The 16,582-nt window shown below is 43.4% G+C and overlaps 1 protein-coding gene across 1 annotated transcript; it reads left to right on the top strand.

Moving 5' to 3' along the window:
• The first annotated feature begins 2,175 nt into the window (after window positions 1–2,175).
• Window positions 2,176–13,572, top strand: LOC142660507 (sulfotransferase 2A1-like). The gene is made up of 6 exons (XM_075837129.1): window positions 2,176–2,726; window positions 7,442–7,650; window positions 9,543–9,669; window positions 10,707–10,801; window positions 11,180–11,360; window positions 11,738–13,572. The coding sequence occupies exons 1-6, from the start codon at window positions 2,423–2,425 to the stop codon at window positions 11,851–11,853; spliced, it is 1,032 nt and encodes a 343-aa protein (XP_075693244.1). The 5' UTR covers window positions 2,176–2,422; the 3' UTR covers window positions 11,854–13,572.
• Window positions 13,573–16,582: the final 3,010 nt, after the last annotated feature.

The raw sequence follows: 16,582 nt of genomic DNA on the forward strand, positions 1-16,582 counted from the left end.
TCAGAATATTAATAACAAAGAAAACCCCAGCACTCTAGAATGAATGCGAATAAACAGCAGATTTTTCAAAATGCATTCTTTTATTTGTACATTAATTTATGTTCCCCAAAATAAGTTGAGTTCTTATGTTTTTTTGCGACTTTTACGGACGTTCGGCCTATCCTAGGCCTTTGTCACATCAGAGCGTCATAAAAAAACTCAACATATTTTGGGGAACATAAATTAATGTACAAATAAAAGCATGCATTTTGAAAAATCTGACGTTTATTCACATTCATTCTAGAGTGCTGGGGTTTTCAATGAGGGAAAACCCGCAACATATAAGCAGCGTTTACGTAAAGACAATTGACATGATGCGGAAAGAATTTCTGCACCGCACGTCAATTGCTAAGTGTTTTTTCCACGCAGTGTTTACGCAGCGTGTGGACGAGATTTGTTCAATCTCATCCACTTTGCTGCTACTGTATTTGCTGTGGATTTTCCGCAATGAATTCTATTGTGGAAAAATCCGCAATATTTGTGCAAAGTGTGAACTGGCGCTAGAAGCAAAGTGGATGAGATTTCAAGAAGTCTCATACGTACGATGCGGAAAAAACACGCAGAAAAGAAACGGAGAACCTGACTTGCGGTGCAGATGTTCAAGCCGCAGCATGACAAGGTCTCTTGCGAAAAAGCTGTGGAGCTTCTGCAGTGTTTATGCTGTGTGTGTGGACGTACCCTTACTGGCCTTTGTGTTTATTTCCGGTTGTTTTATTTTTTTCACTTGAACGGGGCTCAGGTGCAGTACCAGATGCAGCCCACGTACAAGGGTGGCGCGGTTTCTAAAAAAAAAAAATAAATCATTTCAGACAACCCTTTCAATCCGGAGTTGCAACAAATTCCCACCAGATAAGAACTAATGATGAACAAAGTCAATCTAAAATCCAGTTTTCCATTCGGCATACTGCACCCTCAGTGTTAGCGACTTAGGCCTCAATCACACAGCATTATTTCGGTCAATATTTTGCAAGCCAAAACCAGTACAATGTACATAACACGAGAGAGGTACAAATATTTCCATTATACTTTTTCTGCATAGGTTCCACTCCTGGTTTTGGCTTCCAAATACTGACCAAAATACTGCTGTGTGAACAGGGCCTGCAGCAGAGGAATGCATCTAGCATAGATAAAAGAGAACCGCTGTCGGCCAACAATCCTCCGTCCTTCTATATACACCACGTTCTCACCCAGGGCTGCTTACGCGTCTAGACACAACAGCAATCTGGTCCTCAATGCTAAACATAGATCTAGCGGTAGCAGTCGCAGCGGGTCCTGAGGGGGCCCAACAGTCCCTCTGCCACACAAGACATCAGTATTATAAACGGCACATGGTAGTAGGGGGCCCTGTTACAGATTTTGCATTGGGGCCCAGGAGTTTCACGTTAGCCTTCAGATTACTAATCACTGCGTCCCACACTACAACATATCTGTATTCAGTTAGTATATACTGTAGAGTAGCCACAGCTGTACTGAATAAAGGGTCATATACCAAGTGAATAGAAATCCGCCCCAACACAAGGCGATTTAAAAAGAAAAGACATTTGTGGATAAGGAACGGTTGCCTCTCCAAGTGTGGTGGGTAAATGCAGATGTAGCAGAGCTGAAAATGTAATCGACATGTTTGTAGCTGAATCATCTGTGAATCTAATTTAGTTAAGATAATGTCTTGGTGTACAACACATACAATACACACGGTGACGGTACAATGAATAGCGCCAAATGACTAACTTGGCTCTGCTACATATCTCAATACTTTTCCTATAATCAACGAACGACGGCAGTAACGATCCTCTCCGTGCTCCCGATCATGTTTAAATGGCGTAAAATTATGGCCGATCGACCTGCTGTATCGAACACCGCTCGTTTTACCGGTGTGTAAAAGGCACCTAAGAACGAGTTCACACATGACGAAAATGGTGCAGATTTTCCATCCGTATTTGCGCACGGAAAATCTGCAGTAGCAAATCGGCAGGATTTGGGGCGTATTTGCCAGTCCGGATATTCCTACGGAAATTATCCTCTGCAAATCTGACCCGTGTGGACTTACCCTAATGGATCTTGGTGCAAAAATTAATCAAATAGTAATAAATTGCGACATAATATACGGGGTGCGGGATAATAGCGGCGTCAGGAGGACAATGTATTAATGCAAATCTACTAAACCGGTCCTAAATTGGACATTTCAAAAGCTACAAAGTGTGAAAAGCAGTGAGACGTGCGGGTGTGAGGACTTCTGCTGACGTCACAAGGAGGCAGTGAGCTGTACAGTAGAGCACGCTGGCTTTATAGCACTCCCCCGCTCTCATATGACATGTATACGTGTAGCAGGAGGACCCTATATACAGCTCCGGACCACAACTAGACGGAGAGGCGCAATTACTTCATGGTGGCGGAGAAGTTGCTTAAACATTTCTTAAAGGAAGCGGAAAAACATAAACACAGACTGCAAAGCTGCAAAAAAGAGAACAACCAAGAAGCAAGAAGCAGTGACCTAAGCCGGGGCAGGAAGCGGTTCCTATTTAAAGCTCGCTCTTCCCCTCAGGTCACAATGGACAGAATGGATGTGACAGAAGAATTTGCTGGGATTCAACTACCGGGACATCTGCACACCCCACAGTCCCTGCAGTACGCCCAGGACTTCACCTTCAGGGAAGGAGACGTGGTGATTGTTACGTACCCCAAGTCAGGTAGGAATCGCACTTTCCTTCACATATGTTTTTTTTTTTTGCAGCATATTTAGAATGATTTTTTTTTTTTAAAACGCATGTAAAAAAGCCAGGATTTTTTTTTTATGGTACATGCGTTTTTATGGCGTTTTTCCCAAAGCTTTGTTTTAGTATTTGCGGTTTTTTTTTGTGTGCCGTTTTTCACATTGTAAATCGTGTCATTCAAAGTGCACTCTTTGCAACACGATTCAGAAAAAACGCCACATGGCTGGATTCACACACAGCGTTTTGCTGCATTTTTGTTATCGTTTTGTGATGAGGTTTTCTTTTTGTTAATTGCGGCCAAATGTTACCTTAAATTCTATAGTAAAATGTACTACACAAGACTGTGTTTTGGCTTGTGCCGTTTTTTCAGCAATTTTGTGTTCAGTGGCGTTTTCTGTCCGTCGCAGCATGCTCTGGGTTCTCATGGGCTTCTCTATATGGCTTAGGGCTTGTCCATACGTAACGGAATTGCTGCGTATTTTCCATCCAAGATTGCTGACGAAAAATACGCAGCGTAATACAGTAGCGCAAAGTGGGTGTGAATGAACAAATGTCATCCACACGCTGTGGAAAAATTCAGTCTAGAAATTCACCGGCGGTGCGTAATTTTATTTTCGCAGCGTGTCAATTCCTGCTGCGGAAAGTGGACTGATTCCCTGCGTTTTTCTAATGTCCTGTGGAAACGCTGCAGTATTTCTTACAGGGGGTGGAAATGACATCACATGAAGAAGAAATATCACCATCGTTCACCCCTCCATCATCATTCACCCCTCCATCATCATTCACCCCTCCATCATCATTCACCCCTCCATCATCGTTCAGCCCTTGGGAAAAAAATAAAGGCGGAGACCAGTGATTGGCTGCAGCGATCATGTGGGTATACAAGCACATCATCGCTACATCTATGTCAATAAACCGCGTCAGGGAGATTTTGAGCTGCGGCGCTGAAAACGCCGGGGATCTGTGAGTTTAGAAATGTCGTTTTTGTTTTTAATGCATACCTCCTACCCCTGCCACTTTTTGGAATAACTCCGAAAACCCCTTTAATTTCCAGGGACTGGTTTTAGGCCTTATTCACACGCAGTTCTGGTGCCGTTTTGTCTTTTAAGCCACAACCAAGATTGAATCGTAAAGGGAGGATATAGGAAATACTCCCCTTCCCCTGTTTTTTAGGAATCCACTCCTGGTTGTGGCTACAAAAACTGCACTAAAGCTGCACTGTTTGAATATACCCCTAGAGATATAACATGGAAATTCTGAACAATCAGGGGGTGGGGGGGGGGGGGGGGGGGGTATATTAGTACATGTTCTACTACCTTACTTGTCAAAAGTAAGGCTGGGTTTACACGACCACATTAACGTCCGTAATGGACGGACGTATTTCGGCCGGAAGTCCCGGACCGAACTCAGTGCAGGGAGCCGGGCTCCTGGCATCATAGTTATGTACGACGCTAGGAGTCCCTGCCTCTCTGCAGGACAACTGTCCCGTACTGAAATCATGTTTTCAGTACGGGACAGTAGTTCCACGGAGAGGCAGGGACTCCTAGCATCGTACATAACTATGATGCCAGGAGCCCGGCTCCCTGCACTGAGTTCGGTCCGGGACTTCCGGCCGAAATACGTCCGTCCATTACGGACGTTAATGTGGTTGTGTGAACCCAGCCTGAGGGTATGTTCACACGACAGCGTCCGTAACGGCTGAAATTACGGGGATGTTTCCGCCTGAAAACATCCCCGTAATTTCAGCCGTAACGGCATGTGCAGGCGCTTGAACTCCGCGTCCATTACGGACGTAATTGGCGCTGCTATTCATTGGAGTCAATGAATAACGGCTCCAATTACGGCCAAAAAAGTGACAGGTCACTTCTTTGACGCGGGCGTCTATTTACGCGCCGTCATTTGACAGCGGCGCGTAAATATACGCCTCGTGTGAACAGACAAACGTCTGCCCATTGCTTTCAATGGGCAGATGTTTGTCAACGCTATTGAGGCGCTATTTTCGGACGTAATTCGGGGCAAAAACGCCCGAATTACGTCCGTAATTAGTGTGTGAACATACCCTAAGACTGCTACATATGTATTTTACCTTCGGTAGCCGTGTCATGATAAGGAATATAGTGATATATGGTTCTCTGAGGGAGTATCCCACATGGTAGGCTTAGATACACTGACACAGCAGCAACTAGCTGTATAACCTGTTGTGCGTGCAAGTCAGAACCATGGATTACCTAAGGTGGATTACATTATCACGACCGCACGTGTTCACAACTGCTGTTACTCCATCATTTACTACTAGACTATTACTGGCCAGTCATACCTCTGCTGGCAGAATCCTGGCTGTTGTAGTTACATGTAGTTGGCAAAATATACTCGGATGATGGCAATTCCCTTATATAATATATATTTTTTAAATACTCTTATATGATATATATAATTTCTTGAAGCTTTTTTGCTACTCATTAGCAGAGTATAGGCCATTTTAGGGCAGTCTGTAGTCTGCTGACGGATACAGAACTTGAATTTCGCAAGCAGTCCTGTATATCAACAAGTTGTACTTGTGATGCGATAGTAACATTATATTAAAGGGGTTCTCTGGGCATTTTATATTGATGGCCCATCCTTAGGATAGATCATCAATATCAGATCGGTGGGGGGTCTGACTCCCGACACCACGACCAATCAGCTGACTGAAGGCGCTGCGGCGTTCGTCTCCACACCCTCTTTAGTGTTTACCAGGCGCAGTGCCGTACACATCCGTAGTGGCTGTGCCTGGGATTGCAGCTCAGTCCCATTCACTTGAATGGGTCTGCGCTACGTAAGTGTACAGCGTTGTACCTGTAAACTAAGTGACGAACTCCGCAGCCCCATCAGTCAGCTCATCAGCAGGGGTATCGGGATTTGGCCCACCACCGATTTGATATTGATGGCCTTTCTTAAGCCATCAATATAAAATGCCTGGACAACTCCTTTAAGGAATTGCCATTCATGATCACATGCAAATCCATATTCAGTCATCTCTTAATTAATCCGTTCATGAATTATGTGGTCGGACAATCATTTCACTGTAATGCTGCTGGGGACATGTATGCCCAATTGTAGCCCCCCCCGGCAAAAGCAACTTATTTGGTGGGCGCACGAGAACTTTAATATAAAAAGGGGTTTGTCCTGATGAGACAGTCTTATTAAATGCAGAGCCGGGACCTTTTTATTTCTTGACATGGTTGGGGGTCCCATTTCCCACTTTTGTGGCTCTCTGATATTTATGATTGGCCTGTAATTTATATTCTTTTGATGGAATAATAAAATATACTATTGTCAATAGATCAGATCAATACCAGATCCAGGTCAAAGCTTGGTATTAAATATACGTAGCTTATCCAAGATGGCGGATGTGATACTTTGCGCTTCTCCAGGACAGTATCACACATGATGGACTCCAGTATTCATCACGTCGGAAGTGCCCCAGATTTTATATATCTATATACATAAACCTACGTGCTGAATTTCACACGTGCTGAAGTATTACTGCAGATAGTCTGAAGATAATTTTCTTGAATCCTTACACTTTCCCTCCCCCACCCTTCAAAACAAATTGTAAGAAAAAGGACTTCTGTCTAAAGACCTGAGAGAAGTGCAAACAGAGATGGGGCCTGTAAGGGTACACAAGAAGACGTGCTGCCGACTAGCGTCCGTTTTATTGGCCGCATATACAAGCGGATTAACAAATGAAAGATTAATGTAAAGTCTCCTTTACATGGGCCAATGATTGTACGAACGCTCATCACCAAACCTTGCCCTGCGTGAGCAGCGCAGCGATCAGATGACAAACTAAGGCTCTGTTCACATCTGTGTCGTGCAGTTCCGTCAGAGGAGCAGAACAAGGGAATAACATAACAAACGCCTTTAATGGGTTGCGTCGGCTTTCCGTCGGGGTGTCCGTGATTTTACTAGACTCAATAGCGCAGCATGCTGCGCTATTGTCTCCGGTAACCTCTGCTAGATCTGTAATAGAGGCCTCAAACACAGATGTGAACAGAGCCTTACAAAAACTCGTTTGTCGGCAGATTGGATCTTTTATGCGGTCCAAAAAAATGTTTGCTAGTTGGCTGGAAAACATGGTGACGAACGATTGTATTAACGATCATTCGCCCCCATATATTCCGATAATTTCTCCGTTCAAATGGCGCAAACAAATGCCGATCAACATGCTGATAACATCTATCGCCGCTTGTCACCGACCGAAAATTTATCTCTGGAAAACCACTTTTTAGGTCCAACACTCTGCTGATTTATTTCTTAATATTACTCTCTAGCGGTCAGAGCTCTGTTTTTCAGATACAGAGCTCCAAATAGCAGGAATTTAGGAGCTTACTACACACTGTGTTATTATTGAGTTCAATGTATAAATGTATGTAGTAAGCTCCTAAGCTCCCCCTAGTGGTGGCTGTAAGCACCCAGAATTTACCACGTATCTGTCTATGCAGGGGATTTGGCACTCTGTATCAGAAAAACTGAGCTCTCAAACCCCTTTGGCGCTACTCAGATTTCTGTTCTTGGAATCAGACACAAGATTCCAAGGAAAAGAGTTCTTTGTGTTGAATTTCCGCTGACCGGAATCTCTGATCTCTATATATCGGGTGTGTACCTTTTTAGAGTAATCTACTAATATATCATATTGTACCATCTTAAAGGAACCACATGGATGCAAGAGATCTTGACTCTCATCTACAGCCAAGGAGATTCAGAGATAGCTACTTCTGTACCTAACTGGGTGCGAGCTCCGTGGTTGGAGCATACATACTTCAAGGATACCCTAAAGGATGAAGAAGGCCCCAGAATCATCACCACTCACCTTACGAGTGAAACTCTAGCTCCAGCTCTGCAAAAGTCTAAAGCAAAGGTAAGTTGAGTGATCCTGGAACAGTAAAAACATTTGGTGTCCACAGCACACTCCTTTCATAAGATCTTCCATCAAGGGGTTAAAATAGGGATGTAAAGTCGCAATGTCCAGAAATCAAACACGACCGACTTTTCGGAAGAAGATGACAGCCTATATATCAAAAGGGTATTTATTCCAGCATGACAAAAAAAGCTGCAACGGTTTAACCCACGTGGGTTAATCACATGACCGTCGCCATATTCCATCCTATTGACCTGAAGACCCCCTATCTCAGCGCATACGTGGCAGGGGGCCTTCAATTGCAGAGCTAGTGTAAGATTTAAATACAGGTATAGTGTAAGTGTTTATGGTCTTTTAGAAAATCTTCCTATAAAGTAGCAGATCCCTTTAAAATGATCACACAGTTTTTTGTGTATACAGCTCTTATGCACACCTATGAAACTCCATGGTTACACACTACAACCAAACCCTGTGTAGTCTGATCCCGCACTCGTGTGTTACACTCTTCTATCTGCCACTCCTGTGTGTTGGTTAAAAAGAAGAGGCAACATATGACTGCAGGATCCGACTACACACAGGGTTTGCTTGTAGTCTGTAGCCATGGAGACACATATATCTTCATAGGAGCTGCATACACAAAACAGAATGGGATTTCTCAATACAGATTGCTGCATTTTGTTTTATTTTAGATGCCTTTGAACAATACAAAAATTGGTGGCAAAAGCTGATATACTCTTTAAAACTTTAGAATATGCATGGTCTTCTCCGAAAGGTGTTTTACAAGCCTCCTGTGTAGCTTCTTGCATATGTGGTCAGTCTTCCATTACTATAACCACATGTTGTGTCCTGTATTAGCGCAACTTATAGAAAATACTATCAAAGGAACGTAGTGGAAAAAGCCAAACAGAAACGGAGCGACTGAGCACTTCTGCCGCTTCGTATTCGCAATTGGTGGGGGTCTCAGTGCTCGGACCCCCACCAATCAAAACTTCTGATATGTCACTACGACCTGTCAGAAGTTTGTCAAATGTTTTGTTACGCTTTAAGGGCAGATCCAGACAGCGGGCATACTTGTTCCATCCAGCTCTTACCCAGATACATATATTCTGGAGCTTAGACATTAGAGGTGACTTGAAATATCACAGGATGACCAACACATGTCACAGTTCTGCAGTGTTATCTGTCACCATCACCTCTTCTTTCTTGTGCTGAAAGTAGTAATTTCCTCTAGTAAATATACAGGAAGGTGTCCGTGGACGATAGAAATGAAGGTCAGTATTTTATCCGCAATTATGGAATCCGTAATTGTAGATAAAAACTATGGACGTGTGCATGGGGCCTCAGATTGTTATATTTCTGGGAAAGCTGGGTGAGTACAATATGGCTGCCAATACAGCTTCTTTATGGGCTTTCATCCAGCTTTCCAGGACTCCTGATAGTGATATCTATGGGTCTGTTCACATGTGTCCGAGTTTGACAGGGATTTCTGCGTCAAATCCAATAACATTCCATGTGAATAGTGTTTCCGCAGCCCTGTTCACACGCTATAATTTTCCGCACTGATGCAAAAGAGCTGGGGATTGGCCCCACTGAATGACAATAGGTTAATTCTTGTGCGGATCTGCGGCACTATATTGTTTTCCAGATTTTCCTGCAACAAATTTATAATTAGAAATACTATCAACTGTTTCTTTATTAAAGTGGCTGATTCAAGACATTATATTTGTTCATGACTAATTAGAAATTTTAGTTGATGGGGTAAATAAAATGTAAAAACATAGCTGCCACAGTGCCACACTTGTCCTTTGGTTGTGTGTGGTATTGCAGTTCAGTCCCATTATTCAGTGCTGAGTGGATGAAGCTGATTAATGTAACCGTTTATGTCTTTTCAGGTCATCTACATAGTGAGGAATCCTAAAGATGTGGCTGTGTCCTTTTATTATTTCCATAAGATGGCCAAATTCCTTCCAGACTCCGGATCGTTTCCTGAATTCCTAGAACTCTTCTTGGAAGGCAAAGGTCAGATTTCAAAACGAAGGGTGAGGCGGGGCAATCTAACAAGTAATTTTTCATCACCCCATACCAATGGTTAACCAGGCAGATTTGCCGTTCAGGATTCTCAGAAAGCTGGGTGATGAGATTAGTTGGTAACCAGTTTTTGCTGAAACAACTATAAGTAACGTATGAGTGAACGGAAGGGGACGACACCTAGAATGACATCGCAGTTGTGTTACGAGGCGTGTACTTGGCTGTAATTCTATAAAGCTTCACATGGAACTATCAGAATTTCGTACTATGGCTTTACAGATGTCTTACAGATCTTCTGGTTTTACTTTCCCTGGCTGCCATACAGTCTAAAACGTCTAAAGAAGTGCTACCGCAGATATGGGGAAGAGAGACAAGTGATCAGGGCCACGTATTTCTATTAAGCCTGGGTGACTCTGTGACTAAAGCTGGATTCACACAGGATGGAAATGCTGCAGATCTTCCGTGCGGAAATTCTGCGGCGTATTACAGTCCCAGCCATGTGGATGAGATTTGAACAATTCTCATCCACATGCTGCTGAACATTTTCCGGACTGAAACCAGAGAACAGCGTTTCCATCCCTTGTCAATCCAGCGCTCCATATATTCTAAAAATGCTACTTCCTGATAGATTTTAGAAAAGCCTTTACTTAAACTCCGTTTTGGAAAATACGGTTATTGTCGCTTTGACCTGCCGCCACTTTTGCGTCTTAATGAATGTGATGTCACAGGGCCATGGCATGATAGGCTGCAGGTAGTGACGTCACGTCCATTGAGATGTCACATGACCATAGCAGCCAATCATGGCACAGCCTTATAACCACCACAGGGCAGTGCCATGATTGGCTGACGTAGCTTGGTGACGTTACATCTTAATGTATGTAATGTCACAAACTGGTGATGGTCGGGTAGGCGTTGGAAGCAATAATGTGGTTTTATATTTGAGATTTTTTTTCTATTTCTTTATGTCCTGGATGGTGAAGGGGTTTTGTATTTATTACGTGTAAATGTCTTTTTGTTTATGTTTTTAGTTTACTATGGTTCATGGTTTGACCATGTGAAAGGCTGGTATAGTCAAAAAAAGAAAATGGACATCTTTTATGTCAAATACGAAGACATGCAAAAGGTAAGCGAGTTACATCTTCACCCAACAGGCAAGATATTGGAAAAGCACAATTGGCTCCTTCACAAAACATGAAGTGTTGTCATGGGAGCACAGGCAGTAGATCCTCTCACAAGTGGAGAATAAATGAATAACTTAGAATTTTTTTTCAAACATACTAAAGTTTTTGGAGTTCACTGATCCCACTATGGTGTTTGTCAGATGAGGGTGGTGTTGTTCACACAGAGCGGTTTGTTGCTGTTTTTACATCCAATCCCAGGTCTGGTTGAAAAAAAAATCATGAAAAACTGCACCAAGACTGAAGCTTTGTGGATCAAGCCATAAGATCAAGTTTTATTGCAATACACCAATGACCCTAAGGTTTTCCGCATGTCTTGATAGGACCTAAGAAGATCGATAAAGAAATTGTGCGGTTTTCTCGGTTGTCCCATGTACTCCGAGGAGGTGGATAAGGTAGAACAACACTGCAAGTTTGCCGTCATGAGTCAGAATGTAATGGTCAACTACACACTTATACCCCGGGAGATTCTGGATCACGAACAGAGCAAATTCATGAGGAAAGGTGGGTACAACCCTTACCATCACCATTGATTAGATATGCCACCAATGTCTGATGGGTGGGGGTCCAACCAATGGGACCTCCCGTGTTGTGTCGGGAATGGTGTACAACCTCATTCACGTAAATAGGTAGTTGCAATTCCAACGCCACACTGGATCAGGAGTGGCGCTGTTCCAGAAAGAGTTAAAGGCCATAATTATATTACCTATGAAGACGAGAAGCCCCATGTTGGTTGGGACTGTCCATGTGGAAGGAGGCTGTGACCAGCCATGGTGGGGCAGTCCCTCAGACACTGCAGGGGTGGTCTCGATGCTGCGTACATTATTGGTGTATGTAGTTTGAACCCTGCTCACTATTCTTTGTTTTTTGTTGTGTGACAGGTGTAGTCGGAGATTGGAAAACCCACCTGACAGATCAGCAGAATGAAAGCTTTGATAAGATCTTCAAAGAGAAGATGACGGATTGTGACTTACAAGTTGTCTGGAATTTAGACTAAACCATCACCGATTAAAAACCAAGGACTCTCAAACCAACCACGAATATTTTATACGAGAATGACTGTCTGCGAAATCAAGTGACAAAAACATATTATGAGACCAATTGTAGAATATTTGTGTGCAGGGTGAAGTGGTAACATTTCAGTAATCTTGTGACATTTTGGGAGACAGATGTACTTGCTTAGTCACAAAAAACGGGCATGCTATTGTAATAGGGGAGGATAAGCAACTGCCTAGTACATCTGACGCTTATCTCAAAGAAACAAATGTACTGCACATATTTATTCCCCTTTAGGGTATCTGGCGACCGCTTATCCTTTTCCTCCTCTTAAATAACATTAGCAAGGGCCAACTATGCCTGCTAATGGAGGGATTGGGGTTAGCTATTTAAAGGGGCTGTCCCATCAAGACAACCCCTGTCCATAACCCCCATTAGGGTCTTTGGACACCATAACGTTGTGGTCCCTAACTTGTAATCTACCTCAGTTAAGTTAAGCTGGCCATAGACCTAAGATCTATAGAATGCTGTAAGGATGGTCATATGACCGCTATCCCCATTAACATGCCCATTTTGCTTGGCTAAAACATTCAGCTGCCAGGTATATATCTGGTGCCGCTTATCTTGAGGAAAACAATCGGAAAGTCTATGGCCAGCTTTATTCTGTTCTGTTACCAAATATTTTAGGACTGGATTATTGCAGTATTTTATAAAGTCGACTAGATATTTATACATGCAGGCAGGACCACATTTCCACAAGACTGAGACCAAGAAGTATAAGAGACCAGAAGAACTTGCTACAAAGAGCGTCCCTCACTCTGGAGGGCCCAGGACATCTGTGCATTACACATACATCCTATTGATGTCAATGAGAACTGTGTAATACCTAATTTCTCCTGTGGTGGTGCTGCAGAGGAATTGAATGTTTGCTCCAGCACAGATCACAGCTGATCTCTCAGGGTTTCAGCGGTTCACCCTGGGATCTGCTTATTGTTTTGGGACTGGCCATACAAAAAAAAGGAATTGTCCAGAGCAGACTACCACCTTGATATATCAGTTTCAGAGTAAAGTTTTTGCTAAGAAGGCTGTTTCTTAGCTACAGGTTCATCAGACAGCAGGTGGCTCTTGAGGATCTCTGTCCTTCCTTGAAGACTGGCATTGTCTCTTACTATTAAACAAAGAAGCTGGCACACTGCGCCAGAACATCCGCTGCCTACTCCAGAGACGGAAATATGGCTGCCACACTTTATACTGGTTACTTTTCTACTATGTAATTTTAAATAGGGCAGGAGGGAGGACCACCAGGGGGCTATTTGTCTTCTTACTGGAGTAGAAAGTGAAGGATACAGTTTATCATAGGCTATTGTAATATGTATACACGTAGGGTCAATGCTGCCACTGATAGGTGGTGGATAGTAATGTGCTAAATTATGAAGGTTCGCTAAATGTGGACATTCCCTTTAAGGGGACATGTACAAATGCCTTATCTGCAATACAAAATGGGCGGAGCAACGTGTCACACAAAATTGCTCCAACCCCCATTCTCTTTTATTAGCTCCACCTCTTTATATTCTGTCTGATAGTATAAAGGTGGTTTTGAATAATAAATAATGATAAATCTACCCAGTATTCATCTGCATATTGTAGACGGTGTATTCATGCATTTGATTTTCTGTAATATTTTATACACCCAAGGAATAAAATTAAAATATATTTACAATATTTTGTAAATTTATGTAAAGCAAGTAAACGTCTGCATTATATAAACCCTGAATGCCAGGGCAGGGTCTAGTAGGCACACAACCTTTAGCGCCCTAGGCTCAGTCTCTTTCTACATACCTCTCCCCTTTATCAAATAGAAACTTATGATTACGAAGGGTAGAACAACACATCTCTGGCTGGCCCGCCATCACCCTTACCCATGGGTAAATGTTGTCAATATGAGCAAAACGATACCTCTAAGTAGACAGAATGACATTGGTAAACATGGGAGTGAGAATGGGCAGTAGCTCACATTGCCCCCTTCCCCTACAAAGCTAAGAAAGAGACAAACAACGGGCACTGCTGGGGGTAGAGGTGGAGTTATTAGATGCCAGGGTGCCCAACCTTTCTCCAAAAGAAAGTTGCCCAGCAGTGGGTCAGGCTGCTGGAACCCGAGGCAATCAGCTGGTATTGCCAGTAGAAGTTTTGTCCAGCCGTCGGCTCAGTGGGCATATGGCGCCCCCTATAAATGAATGGCTGACCATGTAATACATTCCCAGGGTGAGTCTACTAGAGTGGGGGCTGCCCCTACTTGGCTAATGGAGGGGACTCCATGCAGGGTAACCATCTATATGAAAGCCATATGCCCTAATAGGACATATGGACAGGACTTGTCTAACTTTTGATATATGAAACCTACATAGCAAAAAGGATTTGATGACGACTTTGCTATGCCTGAAAGTGCAATAATTTGGTCACCAAAAAATATTACCAATTCTGATATCGGAGGAGTAGCATAAAACTCTTAGGCCCCGGTACAAAAGCTTTACCTGAACCCACCACCAAACAGGAGAAGACTTCATAGTCCACTTATACCGTCACACCACATGCATATACAATGCCACTGTTCTCTTATATAACAAGAATATAGAGCCCAGTTAATACTCCCTCACCTCATAGTTCCGCCATTGTCACATATCACACACCCAGGTAGATCAATACATCAAAGTAATTCAGAAATACTGTCATTTGGAATAAGCGGGGAAGGCCCCTTTATGTGCGGTCGTATCGCAGAGGGCAGGATGTGGTGTAACAGGCTTATTTCCACAAACTGCAGCAACAAGATGAGACGTTTACAGGTAAAAAAAACAGAACTAGCGAGGGACAGATAATGACTTTCTTCACCGTGTCTACAGCTATGACCATAATGATGACCTAGAACTTCTGGACGTGGTTAAGCCGCATTGCACAGTAGTGTTTAGAACGGATGTGATCAGTGTTACAAGCAGATTGCCGCCATGCATAGTGTGTGTGTGTGTGATATATATATGTGTATATGTATGAGTATTTATGTATGTATATATATATAGCCTCAACCTAGGAGACCTGCACCCACTACTATTGCTGTGCTGCTTTACTCCTTTTTTTCAATATAGATATATAAAAATGTGTTCTATCAAGTCCAGAGTCAGCGCAGCGTCTAGCAGGACATTTTCGGGCACTTCGTGCTTCCCTCTGCTGACAAGCTTCATGGAGATGCTGATTTAATTTTCCAGCAGGACTTGGCACCTGCCCACACTGCCGAAAGTACCAATACCTGGTGTAATAACCCCAGTATCACTGCGCTTGATTGGCCAGCAAACTCGCCTGACCTAAACAACATAGAGAATCTATAGGGTATTGTCGAGAGGAAGATGAGAGACCCCAGACCCAACAATGCAGACGAGCTGAAGGCCGCTATCAAAGCAACTTGGGCTTCCATAACAACCTCAGCAGGTGCCACAGGCTGATCGCCTCCATGCCACGCCGCATTGATAACACCTCAGCAGTGCACAGGCTGATCGCCTCCATGCCACGCCGCATTGATCACACCTCAGCAGTGCACAGGCTGATCGCCTCCATGCCACGCCGCATTGATACCACCTCAGCAGTGCACAGGCTGATCGCCTCCATGCCACGCCGCATTGATACCACCTCAGCAGTGCACAGGCTGATCACTTTCATGCCACGCCACATTGATAACACCTCAGCAGTGCCACAGGCTGATCGCCTCCATGCCACGCCGCATTGATAACACCTCAGCAGTGCCACAGACTGATCACCTCCATGCCACGCCGCATTGATAACACCTCAGCAGTGCCACAGGCTGATCGCCTCCATGCCACGCCGCATTGATAACACCTCAGCAGTGCCACAGACTGATCACCTCCATGCCATGTCGCATTGATGCAGTAATTCATGCAGGGTCGGAGCTCGACCAAGTATTGAGGGCAGATACTGGACATACTTTTCAGTAGGCCAACATTTCGGTATTTAAAATCATTTTTGAAATTGGGCTTATATAATATTCTAATTTTCTAAATTTGGGGTTTTCATTAACTGTTACCATAATCATCAACATTACAAGAAAAAAAAATGCTGGAAATAGATCATGAGAAATATATGGCAATGTCAGCTCACCCTCCAAGGTGCACGAAAAAGACAGCAATCTCCACGCTGTAGAAACAACAATCCAGAAGGAAAAGGTTCAGCACTCCTTGTGGAATATGAAAAAATCTTCTTAATTGGTTAAAATAGATAGCCAGCGGAAGACTGAACAGCAAACAGTGGACAAGAAACGTAAAACATACGTTCCCTCATAGATGAGTAATGGCTCTTGAGAGCTAGAAACGCGTCAGAGGGAACGTATGTTTTATGTTTCTTGTCCACTGTTTGCTGTTCAGTCTTCCGCTGGCTATCTATTTTAACCAATTAAGAAGATTTTTTCATATTCCACAAGGAGTGCTGAACCTTTTCCTTCTGGATTGGAAATAGATCACTCTGTGTGTAATGAATCTATAGAATATGAGTTTTTGATACACTAAGTGCAGCTAGTGGGTAATATAAAACTATGACCTAAATTTCTCTTTCTATGAGCACAAAGTGAGGGTGCGTTCTCGAGGTGCAGCAGCCGCATTCCGACAATACCACGCCGACATGCGATGGCCATTGACCATATGATTTTGCGGGTAATACCAATGTTACTGGCA

This window comes from Rhinoderma darwinii, chromosome 9 (assembly GCF_050947455.1).
Source record: "Rhinoderma darwinii isolate aRhiDar2 chromosome 9, aRhiDar2.hap1, whole genome shotgun sequence".
NCBI classification, from domain to species: Eukaryota; Metazoa; Chordata; class Amphibia; order Anura; family Rhinodermatidae; genus Rhinoderma; species Rhinoderma darwinii.

Bases quoted from the DNA above. Each gene is read 5' to 3' on its own strand.
- LOC142660507 (XM_075837129.1), top strand. From the start codon at position 2,423: ATGGTGGCGGAGAAGTTGCTTAAACATTTCTTAAAGGAAGCGGAAAAA. The intron at 2,727-7,441 runs GTAGGAATCGCA...ACCATCTTAAAG, and splicing joins TGTTACGTACCCCAAGTCAG to GAACCACATGGATGCAAGAG. The intron at 9,670-10,706 runs GTCAGATTTCAA...TTATGTTTTTAG, and splicing joins ACTCTTCTTGGAAGGCAAAG to TTTACTATGGTTCATGGTTT.